The 26,472-nt window shown below is 35.8% G+C and overlaps 1 protein-coding gene across 19 annotated transcripts in view; it reads right to left on the minus strand.

Moving 5' to 3' along the window:
* Positions 1-26,472, minus strand: part of DGKB (diacylglycerol kinase beta) — an 832,080-nt gene that overhangs the window by 20,499 nt on the left and 785,109 nt on the right. For 18 of the 19 annotated variants that reach the window (XM_030932056.1, XM_030932048.1, XM_030932051.1 and 15 more), the window contains 2 exons: positions 13,219-13,339; positions 12,043-12,103 (listed from right to left, as the gene is read on the minus strand). In XM_030932056.1, the coding sequence (XP_030787916.1) occupies positions 12,043-12,103; positions 13,219-13,339 (182 nt within the window). Of the gene's footprint in view, positions 1-11,203; positions 12,104-13,218; positions 13,340-26,472 lie in introns of those variants that run through there. The other variant, XM_030932054.1, reaches the window with a different exon arrangement.

Consider the following 26,472-nt stretch of genomic DNA (forward strand, 5'->3'; position numbering starts at 1 on the left):
GCAAGGGTCTTGGGAGATTCAAGAGTTATGTAACTATGCGGATAGCCTTCATTGCACTATTTCAGAGCACTATTTTCAGTGCGTCTATTCTAGATAAGTTTTAACATAATTTTCTTTGTATGTAATTATGAAAGTTAAATATTATGATAAAACAAGGTCTTTCTTTAATAACAGTTTAACTGTAAATGATAATGAGGAAACAATAATGATGTTGCTACATTTTCTGTAACACTTTGTCCAAATTTCAAAGATGTCAAATATTGTCCCACTGTAGCATAACATGGGTTTAACTTTTTGGGGAGGTATAATTGGGGATTACAGGGAAGTTAGTCTAAATTGTGAAAAAGAAGAAAATTCAGATGTATTATTAAATATAACAATACTTAATATATACCAGAAATTAATTAATGATTTCTTAATATCACTAAATGTGATATATGGTAGTTTTCAACAACCATTCAATACTTCTTTGTGACTTGTAAGTAGCAGGTTTTAGGACTAGGAAAATAATTCCAAGAAAAATATTAACTCCCCAAAGTCCAGAAGTCACTGTAAAAGCAAAGACACGATCACGGATTCCAGCCCTCGTTTCTATTTTCTACCCCTTTGGATAGTAATCTTCCTAAGCAGTTTTTCCCCTCCTTCCTTACCCATATCCCAGAAAACATTATTTTCAAGGAGTGAAAAATATTTTTAACCTCAGACTACACTGAATTTCTGTTAAAGTGCTAGCAAAGTTGACTATTTCAGTTGCATATGCCAACTTTCTCAAACTAACTTTTAAAATAGTAGAACCTAGAATAGGTTTTAAATAAAAATCTGGTAAACAGAAGTTTTAATAAAATGGCTGAGATTCTGTACTAAGAGAGTGGTAAGTTTGTATAACTTACCAATTTGTTTCCAGTCTTCTGGTCTGTGATCAGTTAATTTATGTAGTAGGTAAAAGGAGATCCACCTATCACAAAAAAATGTGAATTCTAGCTATTTTTTAATTTCTCAAATTTGTCCTATTCCTGCTATAAATCTTTTCTCATGTACTGTTTATATTTAGGCTTTAGAAGCTTCTAGTCAAGAAACATAGTCCAATCCCCAAGTTAAATTAAAAAATACTTATTGTTTCTTGAACTAAAAATTAAGATATAAGCACATAGACTATGGGACAAAAGTGATCAATGGATTCCATTATTTTTCCAGTATATATTATGTGAAGTGCTCATTTAAATGGTATTTGAAATAGAAAGGATTTTCATGATATTCAATTTCGAATGGGCCTTTGAAAGGACCATTAAAACATTCTCTTCTTATAATGGTTTATGTTACTTCTTCGTGTAGATGCCCTAGGCTGTGTTTGCTAAGTGTGGAACTGCTAAAGAAAGCCAAAATATAAAGGAGTCTCATTGGACTACTCTCTGTTTTACGTATGTGCTCCTTTATTCATCGCTGCGCATTTCAGAAAGCCTCAGAAGCATGGTGTTTCTTCCTTTCTGAACCCTTTATCCTTAGGCAAACAAGTTTAATGAACTGATCACACTTTCAGGAATAAGTAAAGTTAGGAACAGTCTCAGTTGTATAACTCTTTGCTTCATGACTTTGGACATTCACCGAACCTCATCCGTACAGTCTAAAAGTCTCCCATACTAACAGATAACTTACTTGGAATGGTCCTAAAATGTGTTTGCCTACAATGTAATTTAAAAAAGAAAATCTCGTGTGGTCATCCATATCATTACTAGCCTATAGAAATACCTAAAACCTTAATCTTATAAGTGAGTAAAAACAACTAAGTTTTTTGGTCAATTATTTTCTTTCAACAAGGTAAACACTGTCTCAAACTGCTTAAATATAGGGCACAAGAGCAGAAAAAATATCAGTGATGTTTTCTCAAATTGCGTATGTTTTAAGATTCAAGGTTTAGGCCTTTTATTAGACTTATTTAGAATTTTTGTGAGGAATATGAAAATGGGGAATAATCTGTGAAATCTCCAAGTCAGCATGTAAGTACATCTAGCTAATAATATGCCAATCTGATGGAGAGAATTTAGCCAGATCCCAAAATAGCCATAGACAAGAAAATCTAATGGGGTGGGGTGTGGGTTCCAATTTCAGTTAAGAAGAAGTAAGCACTCTTCACTCTCTCTCTCCCACTGAGTACAACTATAAACCATGGGCAGAACACATGTAGCAGATATCTGAAGTTGCTGAAAAGAAAATAATAAAAGGCAAATTGGGGGAAAACACCAGAACGTGAAGTGCCATCAAACCAGTGATGAATTTTTAGTGTTTAGTTTTTTTCTCTCCTCTTGCATCTCCTGGCCTGGACTTAAAAGCAGACCAAAAACCGGAATTGTACACCAGGTACACATAGAAAGTGCCAAGAAAAACCCTGTCCTACTGGTACAAAAATAAGAAAGAAGGACCCTACAGATCAGAGTGAATGGGAAAAATATTCTGTTAATCCAGGCCAGATGTGGTAGGTGGCTCATGCCTGTAATCCTAGCATTTTGGGAGGCCAAGGCAGGCATATTGCCTGATCTCAGGAATCTGAGACCATCCTGGCTAACATGGTGAAAACCCGTCTCTACTAAAAAAACAAAAAATTAGCTGGGCATGGTGGTGTGTGCCTGTAGTCCCAACTACTAGGGAGGCTGAGGCACGAGAATCACTTGAACCTGGGAGGCGGAGGTTGCAGTGAGTCAACTTCATGCCACTGCACTCCAGCCTGGGTGACAGAATGAGACTCTATCTCAAAAAAAAAAAAAAAAAAAAAAAAAAGTTCTGTTAATCATTTCCATCCCAGTCCTCTGGCAATTCCATGGTAGTGGAAGGTAATTAAAACTCCAATGGAGGAGACATCTTTTCTCTGACTAGAGAAACTATGTTTCCAAAGCATGGGGCATTCCTACTCCTTTTTCCTCTCTCTATTCCTTTATCACAGAGCTCTGGAGGCAGATGCTAATTCAAGAAATATATGACAAAGCAAGGAAACAAAAGCCTTGGATTCCTAGTCAGAGAAACAATATGAGAGTCCTGGGAGTAAAAAAAGAAAAAAATCAGAGAGATCATGGAGAGGAGGTGGCTTGAGGAGGCTATCCTACAAAGTTGTGTTTGATCACCTGAGTTTACACCTGGGTTGTGTATGCATAGATTTGACCTTAACAAACATACTGATGACTTTGAGAACTGCATTTGGGGTTATATCACCACCAAGTTTTCAGACAGGCGTATGGATCTTTTACAAGTAAGATACATCTAAATAACATTGCAAACACTTTGAAAACCAAAAATATTGGAACCACAGCTCACAGAAGATAGATCAGCTTTTGTAACCTGAACCTAACAGAGTCAACTACCTGCTAAAATAATAACAGTAACAACAATAAATTAACATTTCCTGTGGAAATTGAAAATACCTAGAGTCTCATAAGACAATATTAAAAATGTTCAGAATATAATAAAAAGTTTCTCAAGATATGAACCACAGAAAAGTCTCAAAAACCCACAAGGGGAAATATAGTCAATGATGCAAACCCTGAGATGATACAATTATTGGAATTAACAAACAAAGACTTAACAGGTATTATAACCATGTTCTAAGAAGTAATGGCAGATACTCTTGAAATGAAATGAAATGAAAGACAGAGAGCCTGAACTGAGAAACAGAAAATATTTTAAAAATGAATCATTGGAAATTTTAAAACTGAAAAATACAATGAACAACATAAAAATATAACTGAAATAACTCAACAACAGAATAGAGATATAAGAGAAAAATGTCAGTGAATTCAAATACAGGTGAATAGATATCCAATGTAAACAACAGAAAATATAGAAGGAAATAAAAAATGAACAGACTCAAAGATCTATGAGACAATACATAAAGTGCTTAACACATGTCATCAGAGTTTTAGAAGGAGAGGAGAGCGTATGTGGTGTAGAAGTCAATATTTGAAGAAATAATGGCTGGAGATGTGCCGATTTGGCAAAACACAGCTACAGATTCATGAAGCTCAGTGAAACTAAAACAAGATAGGCTCAAAGAAACCCATGCCCAGACTCATCAAAGTCAAACTGCTGAAAACTAAAGACAAAGAAAAAAATCTTGAAAGCAGCCTAAGAAAAATGACGTATTACATATTGCGAAGCAATGATTCAAACGACTATGAATTTCTTATCAGAAATTGCACTATGTAAAAAGACATTTGCAAAGTATGAAGGGGAATTAAAGACAAAATTTAAAAATGCTTACAATTAAGTCAGAAGAGCTGGACGCAGGCATGCGTAGCCGAAATACAAGTCTGTGAATTGGAATGCTGTTAAGAAGATATCAACACAGTCACAGGAGTACAAAGGATCAGGCAAATATTTCTGACAGATGGGAAGTTAAAAAGGCTTCATGAGGAAATTGCTTCTAAGCTTGGCATTGAAGGAAGAGATTTTATTTTATTTTTAGTATGTATGTATTTATATCTCATTGCCTTCCAGAAAGATTTTGAAGTAACTTATAAAAATACATATATCCCAATAGGACAGAATAATTAATTCAGGCAATCTGAGTAAAAGGGAAAAATTAAGTATATGAAATTAATAAACCATAGGTAAGACTAGATGAAAGAAATTCAAACCATGGGTCCTAGATAACTACTGAAAGAAGCCTCAGATTTGGAGGTAGCCTGCCTGGAGACCAGAAGAATGAATCTATTTCTAAAGCACAAAATAGAGGGTAAGGATTTGAGGCAAAAAAGGAAGTACTATGCATGGTAAACCTCTGGGAAATGGTTCCTATGAGGCATGGCAGTCTGTTGCCGGCCTTGGGAAAATAATTTAATGTCATGACAAAGATTCTGAACTTTTTTCTATGTAAAATGAGGAGGCATTGAACTTTGAGATCAAGGGAGTAAGATAATCATAGCTGTGCTGGTCAGCAGTAATTCTGGCAACAATACGATGGATAGCTTTGGCTGCATTGGAAAGCAAAATATGCATTACATAAAAATGAATAATATAAATAAGATGAAAAGGGATTTTCTGTTTTAAATGATAGAGTTGTAATTGATTATTAGTATTAGAGTTACATTAAGGCAGCTGGGTGCCGTGGCTCACACCTGTAATCCCAGCATTTTGGGCAGCCGAGGCGGGTGGATCACCTGAGATTGGGAGTTCAAGACCAGCCTGACCAGCATGGAGAAACCCCGTCTCTACTAAAAATGCAAAACTAGCCAGGCATGGTGGCACATGCCTGTAATCCCAGCTACTCGGGAGACTGAGGCAGGAGAATCCTTTGAACCTAGGAGGTGGAGGTTGCAGTGAGCCGAGATAGCGCCATTGCACTCTAGCCTGGGCAACAAGAAAGAAACTTCATCTTAAAAAAAAAAAAAAAAAAAAAAATACATTAAGCCTCTGAAGAGTGACTGAGTGAGGTAGCAAAGCATCATAATTAAGATATTAAAACCCAATGGCCTATTTCTGCCTTTTGCTGTGTGGCCTTGGGAAAATTACTTGACTTCTCTGGCTTTAGGTTTTTCTTAAATTTATAATATGGGGATTATAATAACTTTACTGACATCTTAGGGTTGCTATGGGGATTAAATAAGTAACAAACATGTACGCATACAACAGAAACTGGTACATGGTAAGCAAGGTAAAAGTTATATCTAGGCATTGTCACCAGGGTTTTACTACAAATATCTCCAGGCTGTTCTTATGTCTTGAAAAATCCAGCAACCTTTGTCTAGTTGATATTAACTTGCTGGGTCTTGAAAAACTTAAATTTATGCAACCTTTTACTTTATATCTTAATGGCCTGAGACTATTGTGTATTTAGCAAGTGATTAAACAGTAACTAACACTTTAGTATTATGATCATTTTAACAAATTGAAAAAACAACCACATAAACAAAAAATGTAATAAGCTCCAGAATACTATTTTTCTTTTTAAATAGTTTGTATTTTAAAGTTATGGTGGAATGTGTGACAACAAGTGTCAAAATGAAGTCTAGATAACTGCAGTGGCTAGGGCAATAGAAAAAGGACCAAGTCTTCCTAGTAGAGGATGCAAACAAAGGCAAAGCAAGTAGTCAGTGTCCAAGTCAAGGAGGTGCTAGTGCCAGGGAGGGGAACCGGCAGTCAAGTCAGAAAACAGCATCTCATGGAATGGGTCACACAGTAGAAATCTGGGCAGCAGGAGGCAGGTGCTCATAGGGTATCCAGGATTTGAAAAGATCATACCTAAGGCAGCAAGACTACCAGGCTTGGTTGGTATTGGTCCCACACCAGGTTAGGGCTCAATTGCACATTGAAAGTAGTTGTAAGCTAAGATTGGGCAAACAGGTTTAAGATCTTAAGAGGTATTATGCCAGGGAAAGTACAGAAAAAAGGCAAAGAAGGGTTAAGACATACATAAATGTTTTCTAGAAGTTGCCATGGGCTCAGCTATCACTCTGTAGAGTCTTCTTAGTCTACCAGTGATCATTTCACTATTTAATGTGTAATCTGTTCATGATTTCGTTTCCGTTCTCTACCACATGGAAGGAAGTTTCAGGAGTTTTTTCTGTCTTCATCATAAACAAGAAACCCAGAGAAATTTTGCATTAAAATCTTGTTGGCATTACTTTTCATAAATGTGTCATGAGTAATAATACATGCCTATTAATATTTCAAATAATTAACAGAATGCGGCTTTTTGAATGTGCAAAAGCAATATATAATTGATAATCCAGCGGGAAGTGGCCCGAAGAAGTTTAACCATACCATACAGGAAATAGAAGGATTAAATCTTTTGAGATTGAGAAAGAATTTCTTCTGTGATACATTCAAATTCTTTGCTTTGAGAATATAATGAATAAAGATAACTCAAAATAACTTTTACATGTATTTATATATAAAAATATGTGAATGAATTGCTAGCCAACCTACATTATGTTCAGTGAAAGAAGATTTAGTAGAAAAACACTTTTAAAAAATGCTATACTACCCCAAGAAGTATTTCAGAAATTTGCAAATTCAAAGTGCATTTGGTATTGGCAATATAATTATGTGTGAGGCACAGTGCTATGCTCTGGGGCTACCAAGATGATCCAAATCATGGTCCATGATCTCGGTAAGCTTGTGTCTAAAAGGAACTGGACATATAACTGAGAATTCCATCGTAATGTTGTTATTGTTTTGATAAAACTGTGAAACACTGAGGCTGAGCTTTTAGGCTATTTGGAGAAAAAGGAGTGGAGAAGTGGAAGGAGGGGTCATGCTCAGGGAAGGATTTATGGAGCAGGGACAGCAAGGAATGAGTCTCAAAAGATGAGCTGGTTACCAAACTAAAGAAGAGGAAAAATTTGTTTGGACAAAAAGAAAAGACTTTTTAAAAAGTAAGAGATTATGTTGGTAAAACAGGAATCCTCGCTCAAACTACATTTTATCACACAGAAAGTAACTAAAGGATATTTTAAGTAGAAGAGTGCCACGGTGAGATTCATATTTTATAGTGACCATTCTGATAGAAATGTGAAGCATGGACTTAATTGGAACAAAAATTGAGATAGGGAAATATTGATGTGATTTTGCCAGGAATGAGAGAGAAATGAATTGGACCAAATCTAAGACAGTGGTTAGTAGGGAGAGAAAGAAAGGAAAAGATTCCAGAAATAGGTCATATCATTATATGGACATGTAAATTGGATTTGAGGGTATAGAGAGAGGTACAGGATGACTTTCAGATTTCTAGCTTAGGAAACACCAGGTGTTTCAATGGTTTCACTATCTCAGTATGATATAGGGAAGAATCGCAGATCTAGGATGTGAGAAGACCTCATTTGGGGAAGGAGAGATGTCGCGAGGCAAATGATGAGTCCATTTTAGTTGTAATAAATTTGAGGTTCCTGAGACTTTGAATAGTCGCTTCTCACTTAAACTTTACTGGTCATGTATCACTTAAAATAAATGGGTAGTGAAGGGGTGCTAGTTGTACAGATACAAACTAAAATCTTACCTAGTCTATGTCCTCTCTTATCCTACCACTCTATTCCCTCTACCCTCCACCCCAAGCTGCTCTTTCTTCTTCCCTTTATAAGAACATATTGACTATAGAATCATATGTTCTATGTGCTCAGGAGGAAGGATGGGGGAGGAAGAAGAAAGAATAAAATAGGCTCTGGAGTCTGGCCTAAAGACAGCTCTTCTAAAACGATTTTCAATATACACTCTTCTAGAATTAATATTGTCTTCAGTTTGATATGCTTATTATCACAAGCAATAGTTATATGGATAAAATAATTGTGTTAACTCAGTGACTATTACAAAATAATTAATACAGGAGCACTGAAAAAATTAACGTTGATGGCTTTACAGTGACAGAATCTAGATGGTCCTAAAAATAATTACCAAGTGCGTATTTGAAGAGTTAGTATTAAGCTCTTCGGTTTTTTTCTTTTCCTAATCTTTGAACTCAATCAGTGAAATTTATAAATAAATCTTACATTAATTTTTCTCTCAGTGACTTTTTTAGTGTGCCAAAATATACACAACATAAAATTCACCATTTTAACTTACATTTTTAAGCGTGCAGTTCAATGGCACCAAGTACAATCATATTGTTGTGTCATCATCACTACCTACCAACTCCAAAACTTGTATTATCTTGATTTTTAAGAAAGCATTAATTGATATTTCTACTTTATATATTCTACTAAAGAAAAAACAGAACTTCTGTTCTCCTCTAAAGTTATGTCTAGAGCAATTCCTTCATAAATTGAATATCAGCTTACAGATATTTAAATTCAGCAGAGAATTTTAACATTGCAGCATTCTTATGTTCTGTAAGAAAAATATTGGGTTATTCAGTTGAAGCAAAAATGCTCCATAGTTAACCATACCAGTGTTATGAATACTAAATATTCTCTTCAATTACAGTGAAATTTAAAGTTCAGAACCGCATGTGGCTCTAGGAAAAGTAGAGTATGCCAGAATGTAAAATCATAATAATGAGCCATAGTCTACTATGATTCTTGGTCTACTGTAAGCTGCAATAAATGTTTTAAATGAATAAGTGAGTTTACAAGGGAAGAAAATTCAATATAAGTTATATAAAATTATTAATTTAACAATTGTAAATCATGATAGTTAACAGGTGAAATGAATGTCTTATTACTTATTGAAATAAAAATTAACAAAAGTAGTGTTAAAAGTACTTGTGTTAAACAAGCTTAAATTATTCTAGCACATTAATTAAATTTCAATAGGCAGAGATTTTCAAGCAGGAGAAGCTTGAAAGGTAGTCAGAGAGAAAGGTAGTCCGTCATTTACCAAAGGTCACACACTCTGGATGGAGATCTCCAGCATGCCCTGGGGCCGTTTTGTGTTGAACTTCCCAATGAGGAGCAGAGATGAAGCATGCAGATGCTAGAGCCAGACTACCTGGGTTTCCATTTCTACTCTGCTATTTATTAACTGTGTAGAATTAGATGAACTATTTAACCTTTGTCTTCCTCAGTTATTTCATCCATAAAATAAGGCTAACCATAGAATTTTTGTGAGGATTAAATGCATCAACATAGGTCAAGTGTCTCCAACTATATGTACAGGACATTCTAAGGACTTAATAAATATTAGATATTATCATAGCTGTGACCGCTTCTTGACTCAAAACACGGCATAAGAAGAGGCTAAATGCCTCTTCTCATGAGAAGTGTCCAAAATAATACAAAGAGTATTCATGGAAGCTAGTTGGTTTTATTTTCTTTGATTTACTTATTCTTTTGTTACCAAGGCTGATGAAAAGTGACTTTTCATTAAAAACAACACCACTACCAACCACTACTATCTTGCATTACAACTACCACCATTGCAACTACCATCACCACCATCACCACAGTTTTACCACTATTTCCGTCATTACAATAGCCACTACTACCCCAACACCATCATAACCATCACCCCCCCCCCCCGGCAATACTATCACCACCATCACTACTACATTTATCATCACTATAACCATCACCATCATTAATGATGTTAATGATCACCTTCACTAACAACAACATTTTAAGCATCCATGTGAATAGAATAATGTGAATTTAGAAGTGCCATTTGGAGAGTGAACGATTACAAAAAAGATGTATATGTACACATACTGGTGAAGGGAGGAAAAAGATGAAGTGTTCAGGTAGCTAAAAGAATACACCAGAAACAAACAAGAAGTTATGTTTATGTGTTATACACAAAGTTTGAGCCAATAGCTTTAGAGTAACACCATTACAAAGGCAAAATGAAAAATTCCTTCTTACATGCTAATCTGTGCTGTTTGAAATCTGTAGCTAAAGTTGTTTACACTAGTGGTTGAGAGAATGGGCTTTAATTAAAGAGTCTTGGATTTTACTTCCATATCTACTTCATACCTGACCTTGTGTATGCTATTTAACCTCCCAGGACTTGTATTTTCTCCATCTAAAAAATGGTGGCTTCATTATTTAGAATTTATGTGAATATTTAATAAATACTCACATATAACACAAGCATTCAACACAATGCTTGTGCAAGATTAAGATCTTCCCCTGTTGCCCTCTAGCCAGTTTCTCTCTGAACTTTAACTACTCAGTAAATGACACTATCATACTTAGGTAAGAGTTAACTTCAATTCAGCCCTTTCCTCCACCTCCTGCATCCGCAGGAACTCATTAATAAATTTTTCTTGTTCTAGTTCTGGAATATAGCTTAAATTCATCCACTTTCATTTTACTTCCCTGCTGCCATCCTTGCCCAAGTCCAGAGTACTAGCATAGATCCATCTCTCCGTTGCTGCTCAGTACAATCAATCCTCCACAGAGCAGCCAATGTGAACTTAAAAACATGTAATCAGATGATGCTTAAAGTTTTCAGTAGTTTCCTATTGTACTTAGAATCAAAACTTATCTCTTTACCATCATTTTTTCTACATGATTTGTTCTCTGTCTACCTTTTCTACTTAGCCTCTTACCATTCTCCCCTAATTCTAGAAGCTTTGGTCGCACCACCTTCCTTAGTGTCTTTTTTTTTTTTTTTTAGATGGAATTTCACTCTGTCACCCAGTCTGAAGTGCAATGGCATGATCTCAGCTCATTGCAACCTCCACCTCCTGGGTTCAAGTGATTCTCCTGCCTCAGCCTCCTGAGTAGCTGGGACTACAAGTGTGCGCCAACAAGTCCAGCTAATTTTTTTTTTTTTTTTTTTTTTTTGTATTTTATACTGAGCTTTCGGCTGTGTCCTTTCAAGGAGGTCTCCCTTATATCAAGTAGTATTCTCCACAGCTAATCCAGTTTCTCTTCATCATTTCACCTTATTTTTTAATAACTCTCGCAGCCTGAAGTTATACTTATCAAATATTTGTTTATTTATCTGGCCCCCTATTATTGGAATGTAAGAAACTTGAAGGAAATTACATTGTTAGTCTTGTTCATGTTTCTACTCCCAGTGCCAAAAGCAGTTCCTAGCCTGTTTTTGAAATGCAATAAAATATTCACTATGCAAATAAAAACTGAATTTTTTTGAGAGGGGTGAAATGTCTGACTTAACTAATAGCTCAATCTGGAAAACACAACTATGGTAGAAACTGGAGAGAATTTTTTTTCTTATGGAGAAGAAAGCCCTCAAATCCCCCAAATGGAGGCAATAGAATAGCTGAGAAATAAATTCACATGTAAGCTTATGTTTGCAGTTCTCGTAAATAATATTCTCATAATGTGCTCTGAAATAAACACAAAAATGTTTAAGATAAACTTTTATTAATATTTTGTTTAGCTCCAGAGTTTATAATTTATTGATGGTTTATAATTGATCTATGTAAAAGATCTATTTATACTTAGGCTAGCACAAACATTCAAGAGCTAAATCATTGCCAAGGGTATATAATGTCTAAAACCTAAATGCAGTGGCTCTGACACGAAAATAACAACAACAACAAAAGGACTATTTGGTGATAAGTTGAAAAGACATAAAGAAAAAAATCAGTTATTGTGATTAGTCAAAGAGGAAAGAAAAACGGAGATTGACATAGCATATCAACTATTCTGTACTCACTGTGCATGGGGTCTGCATCCATGGCTCCCCATCAATTTGCATTGGCAGAGACTTGCTAGTCCTGGGGGAAAATATTTCATTTTAAGTATAGCAAGGAAATACTTTATATTACAGACTATATGTGAGATATAAGATGATGAGACCAGGGAAGGCAAATATGGTAATAGTTGGGCTCTAAATTTATCTCCTATGAAAGGAGTTTCAATGCTCCACTATTAATAAATCCCCTGAAAAGTACCTTAGTCATAGGAATATTATGAGTTTCCTGTTAAATGTAGTGATATTAAAAAAAATTCTGGATGTCAAAAGAAAAATTTCAGGATTTATGTTTAATGACACGATCAGAATTTCTACAGCCAAAAGAGATTCCTTGTTTTTATAACCCTACATTGCAAACTGGGAGAAAGGTGTTTGATGTCTCAGATTTTCCAGCACCAATACTTTCAGATAAATAATATCAGTTATGTCTGTGTTACAATCCGTGGTTTCACCTGGGCAGATCACGAGGTCAGGAGTTTGAAACCAGCCTGACCAACATGATGAAACCCCATCTCTACTAAAAATACAAAAATTAGCCAGGTGTGGTGGTGGGTGCCTGTAATCCCAGCTTTGTGGGAGGATGAGGCAGAAGAATCCTTGAAACTGGAAGGTGGGGGTTGCAGTGAGCCATGATCGTGCCACTGCACTTTAGCCTGGGCAACAAAAGGCCTCTTTTTTTTTTTTTTCTGCAGGTGAAATTTTGGAGAAAAAAATGCTTGAAAAAGTTAAAATTTAAAACATACATAAAATCTTAATGCAGCACTTTAATCCTTGAAAGAATTTAAGTCAATGGTGTCTTGTCATTATTTTCATTAGATAATTTGCCCAGTAAATACTTTAGTGCTTCAGTAGACTAATGTGAGTATCAACCATAAAATTTGCATATTTGAATTCATGCATCAATGTGTCCATGGTAGTCAACAAGAGAGAATTAGATTCCAACAAACCAGATAAGTAATAGCTAACCAATATTTTATACAATCTGCCTATGTCCATTATTCTGAAATATATCAGTATTAGTCACTGATTATTTGGAACCCAAAGACAACAATGTTACTATGAGAGTTCTACATACTTTTAATTAGTTTGAGGCTACGCCATATCAAACTCCTTTGTCAAGTACAGAAGGAGAACTACCTGATGACCACACAGGAGCATTGAGCCAGCCGCCGGCCAGCACTTTTCAGGCCTGTGTATATTTGCCCCATCTCCATGGCTCCTTCCAAGCCGACCACCTCCAGCAGCTGGTCACTGAGATCTGAAAGAAAGTAGATGCCTTTTAAGTTGCAATGTGTATACATATATCCACAATTTAATGCCATTTGATATTACGGAGATTTTAAACACATAACAGCCACTTCACAAAGAAAACTTGTCTTAGAAACTTAAAGTAATAAAAAGATGGCCTACTTTTATAACTCTCAGTTTAACTAAACCTTGAGGTTCTGTGGGAAATGATTTACTGTCAGCTTATTCTAAAACAAAATGGGAAACACAGATTCTGAGCCAAATAATACTAAAAAAAAAAAAAAAAAAAAAAAAAAAAATAACCCAGTAGTTTTTAACATCAACAAACTTAATGTTATTCCACATGTATATAAGGACCATTTATACATCCCACATCAGACATTTGGCAGCAAATACACATTTCAACACTATAAATAAAATATGAGGATATGCTGTCAAACATGGTTTTGTTAAATTACTCGAACAAGAGATCTTAGAGATCATGGAGTTGAAGCTTCTTATTTTATACATTAGAGATGGAGTCCCTAAATCTTTGCGTTAACTTGTCTACAGTAATAGGTAACTGTACAGAAGTTCAAGAAACAATAGTAGTTTTGTGAAATGTTTTTCCGATGTTAAGGAATATTCTACCAAAATACTGTTTGGTAGTATACTAGATAATTAGTCCCATGCAATCATTATTATTAATTTTTTTTTTTTAGCAGAGGACATTAGGAAGGTGCTAATAGTAAGAGTTATTGCTTGTTGAGTATTTACTAGGACTAATTATATTATCTCATTTGCTCCTGCTCCAGACCAATTTAAGATAAATGTGATTCTTCCCATTTACAGATAGAGAAGCTAAACATTGGAGAAGTTAAAAACTATTCATACTCACGTACCTAGAAAGTGACAGAGCCAAAATGTGAACCCTATTGCTTTGATGCACTATGCTACATTTGATAAGTCAATCATATGAAAAGGGCAGACTTTACAAAATTTTAGAAATCATCTTAACATAAAGGTGGAGATCGCACTGTGTGAGCTTCAAGGTTCCTTTCCAATCTGAATACTTGCATTCAGCCGGAAATCAGAAGTTGAACTCACATCAGTGGAATCCCAGACAGTCCTGTCCCAAGACTCAGTGACAGCCCTTCTGCTCACCTATTTAACTCAGAGTCCTGAGACCCTTGATTTGCAGGCCAAAGTCTAGGTGCCCATATATGGTTCTTTTCCATTTTAATATTCTTATGTGTTTTTGTGTATTTTCAAATGTAAATACATAATTTTATATTGTTTAGTAGCAGAAAAACTAGAGGGGTGGAATACAGTGGGAGGCATGATTATTATACAAGATAGCCACATAATAGTTGGTCATATTTGAGGTTGGACTCGTAGAAAAACAAGCAAATGTGTTTTGTATGGAATCCATTTTGTACAGAAAGTGCTCACTCCTCTCTAATAACTCAATTTTAGCATAGAGTTTAGAGATGCTAATGATTTATTTTCAGTGTAGTTCAACTGTGTGGCAGCAAATAGTGCTTTGCAATCTCAAAGCCCAGGATCATAGGCAAATTTAATAAAATCACTTTAAAAAGAATATGAGACCAAGCCACCAAACTTTTAAGTGAATAATAAAAATCTATTATTTTTAACTTTAAGCTGTAGCTGTAGCATGAGATTACTCCAAGTAAAAACAATATTTTAGCTACAAAATCAAATGTTAACTTAGAGCTTCCACCTTGCTGTTCTAAACCCCATTTAGACATATTTCTCATGAAACTTATTCTGTGTTTCTAGTTTAAATTTATGTTGCCAAGAACAGATGGACAAGGAATGGAAACATATTCTTTCAGCTGTAGCCGGCACTAAAATGTGCTTGGCTCTATAGCCTGGGTGTTAATATACGCATTTCTTAGATATATGTCAACCAGAAAACGACATTGTGGCAAGCACTAAAGTCCCAGATGTGTGCCTGCTGATATTTATAAAACAACAACTACCACCACGATCACCACCACCACAGGATTGGAGTTCACATTTAGTATTGTAGATTTTGCACAGCCTGATTCCTAAATAGGTAGAATTCTGTGTTAATTTCCGCAATGATCTGAAACTGGTTGATGGGAACCATTCTATAAGAAATGAAACACGTTCTCAAGACAGAGTTAATCTGTGAGCCCTAACTTTTTCATGAATCACAGGGATCTGTCTACACCCACACCATATTGCTACTGTCTACCACCCTCCTTCTGATTTTTTTCTTTAATTTGTCTTTGTTTTTCTGCTTGCAAAAATGCCTTGAAAATCAATTCTGCTGTTAATAATCAGTAATAAAGATATTTCTCATAGATTTAGAAGACCAAGCCTTTTAAACTTTCATGTTCTTGCTAACACAAATAATTTTATAGGAATAGTGCCATGTTTACTAACTCTAGCAAAGGCAAATAAATACCATACTCCTTTTAATTAGGCATTCAGGGAGAGAAAACAAAGACAAAACGAAACTCTAAATTTGTGTTGTACAAATTTGCTCCCATAACACTTCCACATTTTTTGATACAGCACAATCTGCAATCTGTCTGTATACAATTGATGCCCCTACATATTATCTTTGAGATCAGGGTCCTGATTGATTTCAGACAGAGAAAGTTTCTATCTATGCAATTTTGAATTCTGTTTCTTTCTTTCTTTCTTTCTTTCTTTCTTTCTTTCTTTCTTTCTTTCTTTCTTTCTTTCTTTCTTTCTTTCTTTCTTTCTTTCTTTCTTTCTTTTTTTTTTTTGAATTCTGTTTCTATATGTGGTATCCTTTGGAACATCAGACTTCCTCACCTCACATTCTAGCTAAGAGTTATTTTAAGAACAGTTCTCCTTGGGATGGCCTAGCCAGCTAGATCAACCTATTTAATTGGTTTGCTACCTGGCTATTGACTTCATATTTAAGAGTGCGAGCAGCAAAAGATGACCTATGGACCAAATCTGGCCCCTTGCCTTTTTTGTATGACTCATAACAAATTAAGAATGGTGTTTATATATTAAAAAAAAAAAGTAGTATAACATCTGAAAATTATATAAAATTCAAATTTCAATGCCCATAAATTAGTTTTCATTGGAACACAGCCACGTTCACTGGGTTAGGTCTTGTCTATGTCTCTTTTTGTAGTACAAAGGCAGAGTAGAGACCATATGGTCGACAAAGCTGAAAATATTTACTATGTGGACCTTTGGAAAAGTTTACCAACCTATGCTTTAGAGAAACATGAACACTTCCAGATCACTAAGGTTGTCACTTTAGTACTGCTGCTATAAATGCTAAATGGCAATTTATTTTTTAAGGGCTGAAAGACACAATGTTCCAGCATTAATTCCACAGTGTATGTAACCATGCATAGAACAACTGTTCTCTACCAGGGAGCTTCACCACACTTGTGTACTAGGAACATTGCCACAATTCATTGGTTATTTATCAGGGAACACCACAAGTTTCCAAATAATTTCATTACAAAAGAAAGTAGAACAGTGTAGCATTCATTAGTGTGCCCAATCATTGCCTCTGGTTGGTTTTCTTGAGTGTGAGAAAAAGAAGAATCATAGATAGGAAGGCAGAAGTTGCAACCAGACCTGGAGATTCAGGTGGGAAACAGCTCTACCTTCAAAAGTAGTATGTCAAGAACTGTGAAATCCTGACACCATGATATTGAGACGCATTTGTGTCTATCTAGAGGAAGATGTTGCTTTTGTTCAATTTAATGTTATAAAGTATACTTTTGAAGGAAAACAAAGTACATTTCTGAAAGAGTTTACATGTCTTTTTAAATACCTCCATGGGAGTAGAGACAAGACAAGCTTTCAATTTAGGTATTTTCACATTTAAAACAGAGCATCTATAAAAGGTATTTCAGAGGAAAGAAACTTAATAAAATCCTCAAAATTGGGTCATACTAGATCAAGATTCTTAACACATGGTCTGTGAATCTGAATAGGAAAAATGCAACTTTATTTTCACTAACATGTAATTGAAATCAAGCATTTCTTTCAAACATAAATGTAGTCAGTAATACCTGTGACTTTGTCACTGATAAGTATCACATTATAGTTGTTACAGTATTTCCTACTTTAAGAAATGGTAATATATTTTAATTATCCACAATACCAAAATATCTACAATAGTCTCTATAAAATAAAATAATACATTAAATTTTATTTTATTTTGTTTTTTATTTTTATCTTATGTATTTTTTCAAAATGTTATTTATATTCATTATGTCAAATTTTAATAATTATTGAACTTCTAGATTTTAATTTGTTAGTAAGAAACCATATATATTTCTAAATGAAAATTTCTAACAGTATTTTAATCTAATTTTTCATAGAAAAAAAGCATATATATCTCTAAATCAAAATTTTAACAGTATTTTAATTTAACTGACTCCCTTTTTTAGCCTACATATTTTATTTTATAAATTTTAAAACATTATGTCTGAGAAGAGTCAGTAGATTTCACCAGACTGGCAAAAAAGACTACAACACAAAAATGGTAAGGAAACTTACTTTAGAATGGAATTCATCATTTTAAAGTTTATAAATCTTTATAAACTTTATAAATCTTTTTCCAAACATAATTAGTGCTGCATTCATTTGTTACACAGGTAATCAGGGATATGAATGTAAATCTGAAAGTCGGGGCACATATAGATTAGAGGACACACGAGCAGCTTAGCTAATAAGTGGGTAATATTTATTCATAGCTTAGTCTTCATTTTTGACAGTTATGCCCTGATAATATGTCTCATTATGTAATTGTTTCAGACTGCCATATGTGAAGGAACAGAAGAGAATGCATTACAAACACAGACTGAATGTGGGTTGTAGCATTTCGCAGAATATAGTGGGTACTGAAGAAAGGGGGAGAAAGGCTGGAGCAGAATAGGATAAACCCCTTTGTGCAGAGTGTCCAGCAACATTCTGCACCACTGTCGGAGGCCATGTGGAGGTACTCATTGACTCCGCAGGAGCATTTTGAAATCAACATAAATTGCTAATTATATTGACACTTATTGAGTCATTATTTGGCCATAGTAAGACCAGGCTACCTATGGAGTTGTACCTTTTGAGGGTTTGTAGATAGCATGCCTTCCAGTGATGTTTCATTTACCTAGCAACATTATGAAACATGTCTGAGGACCAAGAATAAACTTTCAAAAAGCCAAGGAACATATGAAACCCATTCACTAAAGTGAATAATTCAAGGATTTGTCTTCAAAATGTCCATCTATTTCTAATTGATTCTTAATTTAGATATACTTCTCACAAGCATAAATACCTGTTTTTCCTTGTCTACCCAGAAGACATAAATTTTAAAAGGGGGTGGGTAGAAAGAGTTTTAACAAAAATTTATTAATATAAACTGTGTTTCAGAGTACAAGTGTGTAAAACATAAAGGCAGGCTTTTCACACCTGAAGGAACATACAATCCAACTGTAGGTCTATTAATAAAGGAGGAACCGTATGGGGAGGACTAATACATCTACTATGTGCCTGCTATGAGCAGGCTCCCTGCTAAGGGATTTACAGGCATTTTTCCATTTAAGACTCTCAACAGTCCTTTGAGATAGGTATTATTCTCCTCATTTTATTGACAGGGAAACTATGTCACTTGTTCAAGTCTTTACATAGAATTGAAAATCTGGTTTTCTAAATAGATATGCTTGACTCTAAATTCCATGTTACTTACTGTGACAACAGTAATAACTAACCAATTAAATGTTAACAGTTCTCTTGGATCATCATGGTGGACAGGAGGCAGGACTAGATTGTAGCTCCAGACAGAGCAGCTCGCATTGTAAATTTTAGCTCAACAGACTGCAAGAACAAACCAGCAATCTCGAGAGGACATACAGACCCTCTGAAGGAAGTGGACTGCTCCTGCTGAACTCGGGAGATCCCCCAAATACTGTGAGTGCCCAACTGAGGAAGTGGGAAAGGGAGACCCTCCTCTCCCCAACACACACCCCCACTAGAGAAGCTGATGATCCATTTCCAGGAGAAGTTTCCGGCTTTACCTGGAGCTGAGTCAATTTGGAGAGCCAAGCCAAATACAGGGGTAGAGGAAGCAGCGGAAAGGCCCTGGGAGCTCCTAGGGTCCCCTAACCGGCCATACCTGCCTGGCACCACACCACAGGGATCCAACGGGAGGGTGACCAGAGGAGCAGGATGTAAAACTCCACAGGGAAAAGGAAATCTCTAGCTAAACTTTGTAACAATTTGAACGGGGTGAGAAGCCACCTGGTTAGAACTCAGGAGAGGGCGCAAATCCGGTGTGCAAACTCCACAGACAGGGGAAGAACCAAGACCTTTTCTTTCACAGATGGGAGATGGGTTTTCAAGCCCGTCATACCTTCTGCCTGGAAACTAACTCGGGGCTGTTGGTAGGGGCACGGTGGGAGTTAGACTGGCCCTTCAGTTTGCATGGGAGCTGTGTGAGGCCTGTGACTGTGGGCTTTCCCCCACTTCCCTGACAACCTGCATGACTCAGCAAAGGCAGCCATAATCCTCCTAGGTACACAAGTCCAGTGACCTGGGAATCTCAACCCCATCCCCCATTTTGCAGCTACAGCAAGACCCACCCAAGGAGAGTCTGAGCTCAGAAACTCCTAACCCTGCCCTCCTCTTGATTGTCCTTCCCTACTCACCCTGGTAGTGGAAGACAAAGGGCATATAATCTTGGGAGTTCTAGGCAGGAAGTGCAAAAAAAGAAGCATTTGATTAAATCCAGCATCTCTTTAGGATTAAAACGCTCAGCAAAATCGGTATACAAGGGACATAACTTAATGTAATAAAAGCCATCTATTAAAAACTTACAGCCAACATAATACTGATGGGGAAAAGTTGAAAGCGTTCCCTCTGAGAACTGGAACAAGACAAGCATGCCCACTGTCACCACTACTCTTCAACATAGTACTGGAAGCCCTAGCTAGAGCAATCAGACTAGAGAAAGAAAGAAAGAGCATCCAAATTGGTAAAGAGGAAGTAAAACTGTCACTGCTTGCTGATGATACGATCTTTTACCTTGAAAACCCTAAGGTCTCCTCCAGAAAGCTCCTAGAACTGATGAAAGAATTCAGTTTCCAGATGCAGGATTAATGTACACAAACCAGTAGCCCTTATATCCAACAATGACCAAGCAGATAATCAAATCGAGAACTCCACCACTTTTACAATAGCTGCAAAACAAACAAACAAACAAACAAACAATCTTAGGAATATACCTAACCAAGGAGTTGAAAGACCTCTACAAGGAAAACTACAAAACACTTTTTAAAAAAATCATAGATGACATGAACAAATGGAAACATATCCCATGTTCATGGATGGGTAAAATCAATACTGTGAAAATGACCATACTGCAAAAGCAATCTATAATTCAGTACAATTCCCATCAAAATACCACACCATCATTCTTCACAGAATCAGAAACAAAAAATTCTAAACATCATATGGAACCAAAAAGGAGCCCACATAGACAAAGCAAGACTAAGCAAAAAGAGCAAATCTGGAAGCATCACATTACCTGATTTTAAACTACACTGTAAGGCCATAGTCACCAAAACAGTATGGTACTGGTACAAACATAGGCACATAGACCAATGGAACAGAATAGAGAACCCAGAAATAAACCCAAATACTACAGCCAACTGATCTTTGACAAAACAAACAAGGACATAAAGTGGGAAAAGGACACCCTTTGTAACAAATGGTGCTGGGATAATTGGCTAGCCACATCTAGGAGAATAAAACTGGATCCTTATCTCTCACCTTATACAAAAGTCAATTCAAGATGGATAAGGACTTAAACCTAAGACCTGAAACTATAAAAATTCTAGAAGATAACATTGGAAACACCCTTCTAGACATTGGCTTAGGCAAGGACCCAAACCCATGGTTTGGGTTCATGACCAAGAACCCAAAAGCAAATGCAATAAAAACAAAGATAAGTAGCTGGGACCTAATTATACTAAAGAGCTTTTGCATGGCAAAAGGAACAGTCAGCAGAGTAAACAGACAACCCACAAAGTGGGAGATAATCTTCACAATCCATACATCTGACAAAGGACCAATAACCAGAATCTACAACAAACTCAAACAAATCGGTAAGAAAAAATCAATCCTATTAAAAAGTGGGCTAAGGACATGAATAGACAATTCTCAAAAGAAGATATACAAATGGCCAACAAACATATGAAAAATGCTCAACATCACTAATGATCAGGAAATGCAAATCAAAACTACAATGCTGTACCACCTTACTCCTGCAAGAATGACCATAATCAAAAAATCAAAGAACAGTAGATGTTGGTGTATATGTGGTAAATAGAGAACACTTCTACACTGTTGGTGGGAATGTAAACTAGCACAACCACTATAAAAAACAGTGTGGAGATTCCTTAAAGAACTAAAAGTAGAACTACCATTTGATCCAGAAGTCCCTCTACTGGGTGTCTACTTAGAGGAAAAGAAGTCATTATTTGAAAAAGATACTTGCACATGCATGTTTATAGCAGCACAATTCACAATTGCAAAATTGTGGAACCAACCCAAATGCCCATCAATCAGTGAGTGGATAAAGAAACCGTGGTATATATGTTTGATGGAATACTGCACAGCTATAAAAAAGAATGAATTAACAGCATTTGCAGTGCCCTGGATGAGATTGGAGACTATTATTCTAAGTGAAGTAACTCAGGAATGGAAAACAAAACCTTGTATGTTCTCACTGATATGTGGGAGCTAAAGTATGAGGACGCAAAGCCATAAGAATGATACAATGGACGCTGGGGACTTGGGGGGGAAGAGCTGGAGAGGGGCGAGGGATAAAAGACTACAAATACGGCGCAGTGTATACTGCTTAGGTGATGGGTGTGCCAAAATGTCACAAATCACCACTAAAAAACTTACTCATGTAACCAAATGTCACCTGCATCCCAATAACTTATGGAAAAGTAAATAAATAAATGTTATCAGTGATGGAAGAGAAAAAGTGCTACAAAGGAATGCATACATAACACCTTAAAATAGTCCAGCAAACAATCCTACCACTAAATTATTTCAAATGTAATCACAAAATTAAAATAAGGTACAAAGCTCCCATTTATAATACCACATGGGGTGATGTATGAAGAATTCTCTGAAGAATCTCAGTAAGAAGGCTAAGAGCCTGGCCCTGCTGTACTCACATGCACCTGTGGCTGGCCCAACAGCTGGTTCAGCAGCAGCCTTACCTCCTTGGACAGACAGCCACAGGCCTGCTTGGCATCACCACACCTGCACACACCTGAGCCCAGCCTGACAGCCAGTCTGGTAGTGGTCCCATATCCCTGCAAATACCATTGCAGGAATGCCTGGCATCACTGCTCTCATGCCTGGTCCAACAGCTGGTCCAGTAATAATTCTGCTTTCCCAGACAGATTGCCACAGGGTCCAACAACCAGCCTAGTGCTCCTGTCCTCAGCAAAACTACACTGCTGCCATCACAAACTCCTGCAACCTAGAGCACTGAGGCAATAAATACCACTGAAGAGGATTACAGCTGAAGAAACTGCATGAAGACCAGAGCACTGAGTCGACCTAGAGCTAAAGCCAGTGCACCACACTTAACCCTAGGACCTGTTTACAGGAAAACATTTATCCCTACGAAAGCTACTCCATAATGTTGGAAAAAAGTGACTGTTCAATTAGATTCACAGATATAAATGTAGGGACAAAAGAAACGTAAAAAGGCAAATAAACATGGCACCCACAAAATGTCTCCAGTAACAGACTCCCAAAAAGGACATTCATATATTATCTGAAAAATAAATTCAAAATTATGATTTTAAGGAAACTGAGCAAGATATAAGAGAACACAGAGAAACAATTCAATAAAATCAGGAAAACAATTCATGATCTGAATGAGAAATTCAACAAAGATATACCTAAAATAAAAAAGGAACCAAGCAGAATTAGAGCAGAAATATTCAATGAACAAAATGAAAAAAAAAAAATACATAACTGACAGCTTCAACAACAGACGAGATGAAGGAGAAGAAATAATTTATGAACTTGAAGACATGTCTTTTGAAACAGCCCAACCAGAGGGGAGCGGTGGGGGGAAGTAGAAATAAGAAAAATAGAAAATGAAGAAAGCCTACAGGACTTATGGAACACCATCAAGTGAACCAATTTTCTCATAATAGGAGGGCCAGAAGGAAGGAGATGGAGAAAAGCACAGAAAATTTATTTAACAAAATAATAGCTGAAAAATTCCCAAGTATTGGTAGAGTTATGACCATCCAGATTCAGGAAGTTAAAAGATCCCCAATTATATTCAATCCAAAAAATTCTCTCTGAGGCATATTATAATCAAACTGTCAAAAGTCACAGACAATGAAATAATTCTAAAATCTACAAAAGAAAAGCATCAGGTCACATATAAGGGAATCTGAATTACACTATTAGCAGATTTCTCAGCAGAAACCTTAAAGCTGGGACAGAATGGGATGATATATTTAAAGTGCTGAAAGAAATAAAAGCTGTTAGTTGAGAATATTGTATCAAGCAGAGATTTTCTTTGCAGAAATGAAGAAGAAATAAAAATCTTCGCAGATAAGGAAAAGCTAAGGGAATTCATTACCATAGAGTTAGTTTTACAAGAAATGCTTGAAAGTGCTACAAATGGAAACAAAAGGACCATAATTACTAACAGGAAAACCAGTGAAAATATAAAACTCAACAGCAGAGTAAGTTAATACATCAAATTCATAATATTCCAGTGATATGAGTGCTATATACTTCTTCACTCCTCTAGTATGAACGTTTAATGTCAAATGGTCAAAACCAAGAATTACAATTAATGGCTAAGGAACACACCACAGATAAAGAAGTAAATTAAGTGAACAAAAGTGTAAATTTTAGGGGGAAGGAGAACTGTCTAATTTTATGTGACCAAAGATAAGTTTCCATTATCTTAAAACAGTCAGTTCTAACTACAAGACTCTTCATGTCAGCTTGCGGTAATCACAAACAAATAAAGTAAAGCAGACAATCAAATGAGAATGAGAAAATAAATAAAGCTTAGCACCACAGAAAGCCACTAAACCATGGAGGTAAATAGCAAGAGAAGAAGAAAGAAATAAGGAATCTATAAGATAAGGAAAAAATAATTAACAAAATGGCAGAAACAAGTTCTTATCTAACAATAATAACCTTGAATGTAAATGGATTAAATTCTCAAATTAAGAGGTAGAGTGGCTGAATAGGCAAAATAAAATAAAATAAGACCCAACTATATACTACTTAAAAAAGACTCACCACACCAGTAAAGGCAGGCTGAAAGCAAAGCGATAGAAAAAGATATTCCATGCAAACAAAAACCAAAATTGAACAGAATAAGCCATATTTATATCAGATAAAAGATATTTTAAGTCAAAAACTGTTAAAAGAGGCAGAAAAGGTTATTATGTATAATGAGAAAGGGATCAATTCAACAAGAGGATATAACAATCGTAAATATATATGCAACCAACACAAGAGCACTCAAATATATAGAGCAAATGTTATTAGATCTAAAAGGAGAGACAGACCACAATACAAAATAGTAGGGGACTACACCCACTTTCAACAATGGGAAGCTAATGACAAAAAATCAACAAAGAAACATTGGACTTAAATTGCACCACAGACCAAATGGACCTAACAGACATTTACAGAACATTTCATCCAACAACTGTAGAATATATATTCTTTTCTGTTGCACATGGAACATTCTCCAGGATGAATCACATATTAGGCCACAAAACAAATCTCAACAAATGTAAGAAGAGAGATCATATCAGCTATATTTTCTATAATGGTCTAAACTAGAAATTAACAAAATAAAATTTTGGAAATGTTACTAATACATGGAAGTTAAACAACATCCTTTTAGATAACCAATGGGTTAGTGAATAAGTTAAAAGAAAAATTAAAATTTTCTTGAGACAAATGAGCATGGGATACATCTTACCAAAACCCATGGGACACGATAAAACCAGTACTAAAAGGGAATTTTATAGTAATAATTGTCTACATCACAAAAGAAGATTTCTAAGAAACAATCTAACAATGCACCTCAAAGACCTAGGATTTGTTATTGATTTACTAATAAACTAAAGTCAAAATTCGCAGAAGGAAGGAAATAATAAAACTCAGAGCAGAAATAAAACTGATATTAAGAACAAAAATTCAAAAGATCAACAAAATGAAGAGTTTGTTTTTTGAAATGATAAAGGAAAATCAATAAACCACGAGCTAGGCTAACCAAAAAAAGAAAAGAAGACTCAAATAAATAAAATCAAGGATGAAGCAGGAGATGTTAAAGCTGATACCAACCTTTTTTTACAATAGGTTTGCAGTTAGAACAACAGTGTCATGAAAACCATCCCTAAAGTCAAATGGAAAAGAAAAGAAAAAGACTCCCATCAACATTGTCAAAATTGGACACATAGATTCAGGCAAGTCCACCACCACTGGCCTTTTGATCTACAAATGTGGTAGGATTGATCAAAGAACCATCAAAAATTTTGAGAAAGAGGCTGTTGAGATAAGAAACAGTTACTTCAAGTATGCCTGGGTCTTGGATAAACTGAAAGCCGAACCTGAACATGGCATCACCATTGATACCATGTGGAAATTTGAGACCAGCAAGTACTACTTGGTTATTATTGATAGTCTGGGACACAGATGCTTTGTGAAAAACATGAATACAGCCACATCTCAGGCTGACTGTGCTGCCCTGATTGTTGCTGCTTGTGTTGGTAAATTTGAACTGGTATCTCCAGGAATGAACAGACCTATGAGCATGTCTTTCTGGTTTACACATTGGGTGTGAAACAGTTATTGTTAACCAAATGGATTCCACTGAGTCACCCTACAGCCAGAAAACATACAAAGAAATCATTAAGAAAGCTGAAACTTAAGAAAATTGGCTACAATGCCAGCACAGTAACATCTGTGCCAATTTCTGGATGGAATTGTAACAATATGCTAGAGCCATGTGCTAACATGCATGGGTTCAAGGGCTGGAAAATCACCTGTAAAGACAGTAAGGCCAGTGGAACGATGTTGCTTGAAACTCTGCAATGCATCCTA

The sequence above is a fragment of the Rhinopithecus roxellana genome, chromosome 6, assembly GCF_007565055.1.
Source record: "Rhinopithecus roxellana isolate Shanxi Qingling chromosome 6, ASM756505v1, whole genome shotgun sequence".
Taxonomy (NCBI): Eukaryota; Metazoa; Chordata; class Mammalia; order Primates; family Cercopithecidae; genus Rhinopithecus; species Rhinopithecus roxellana.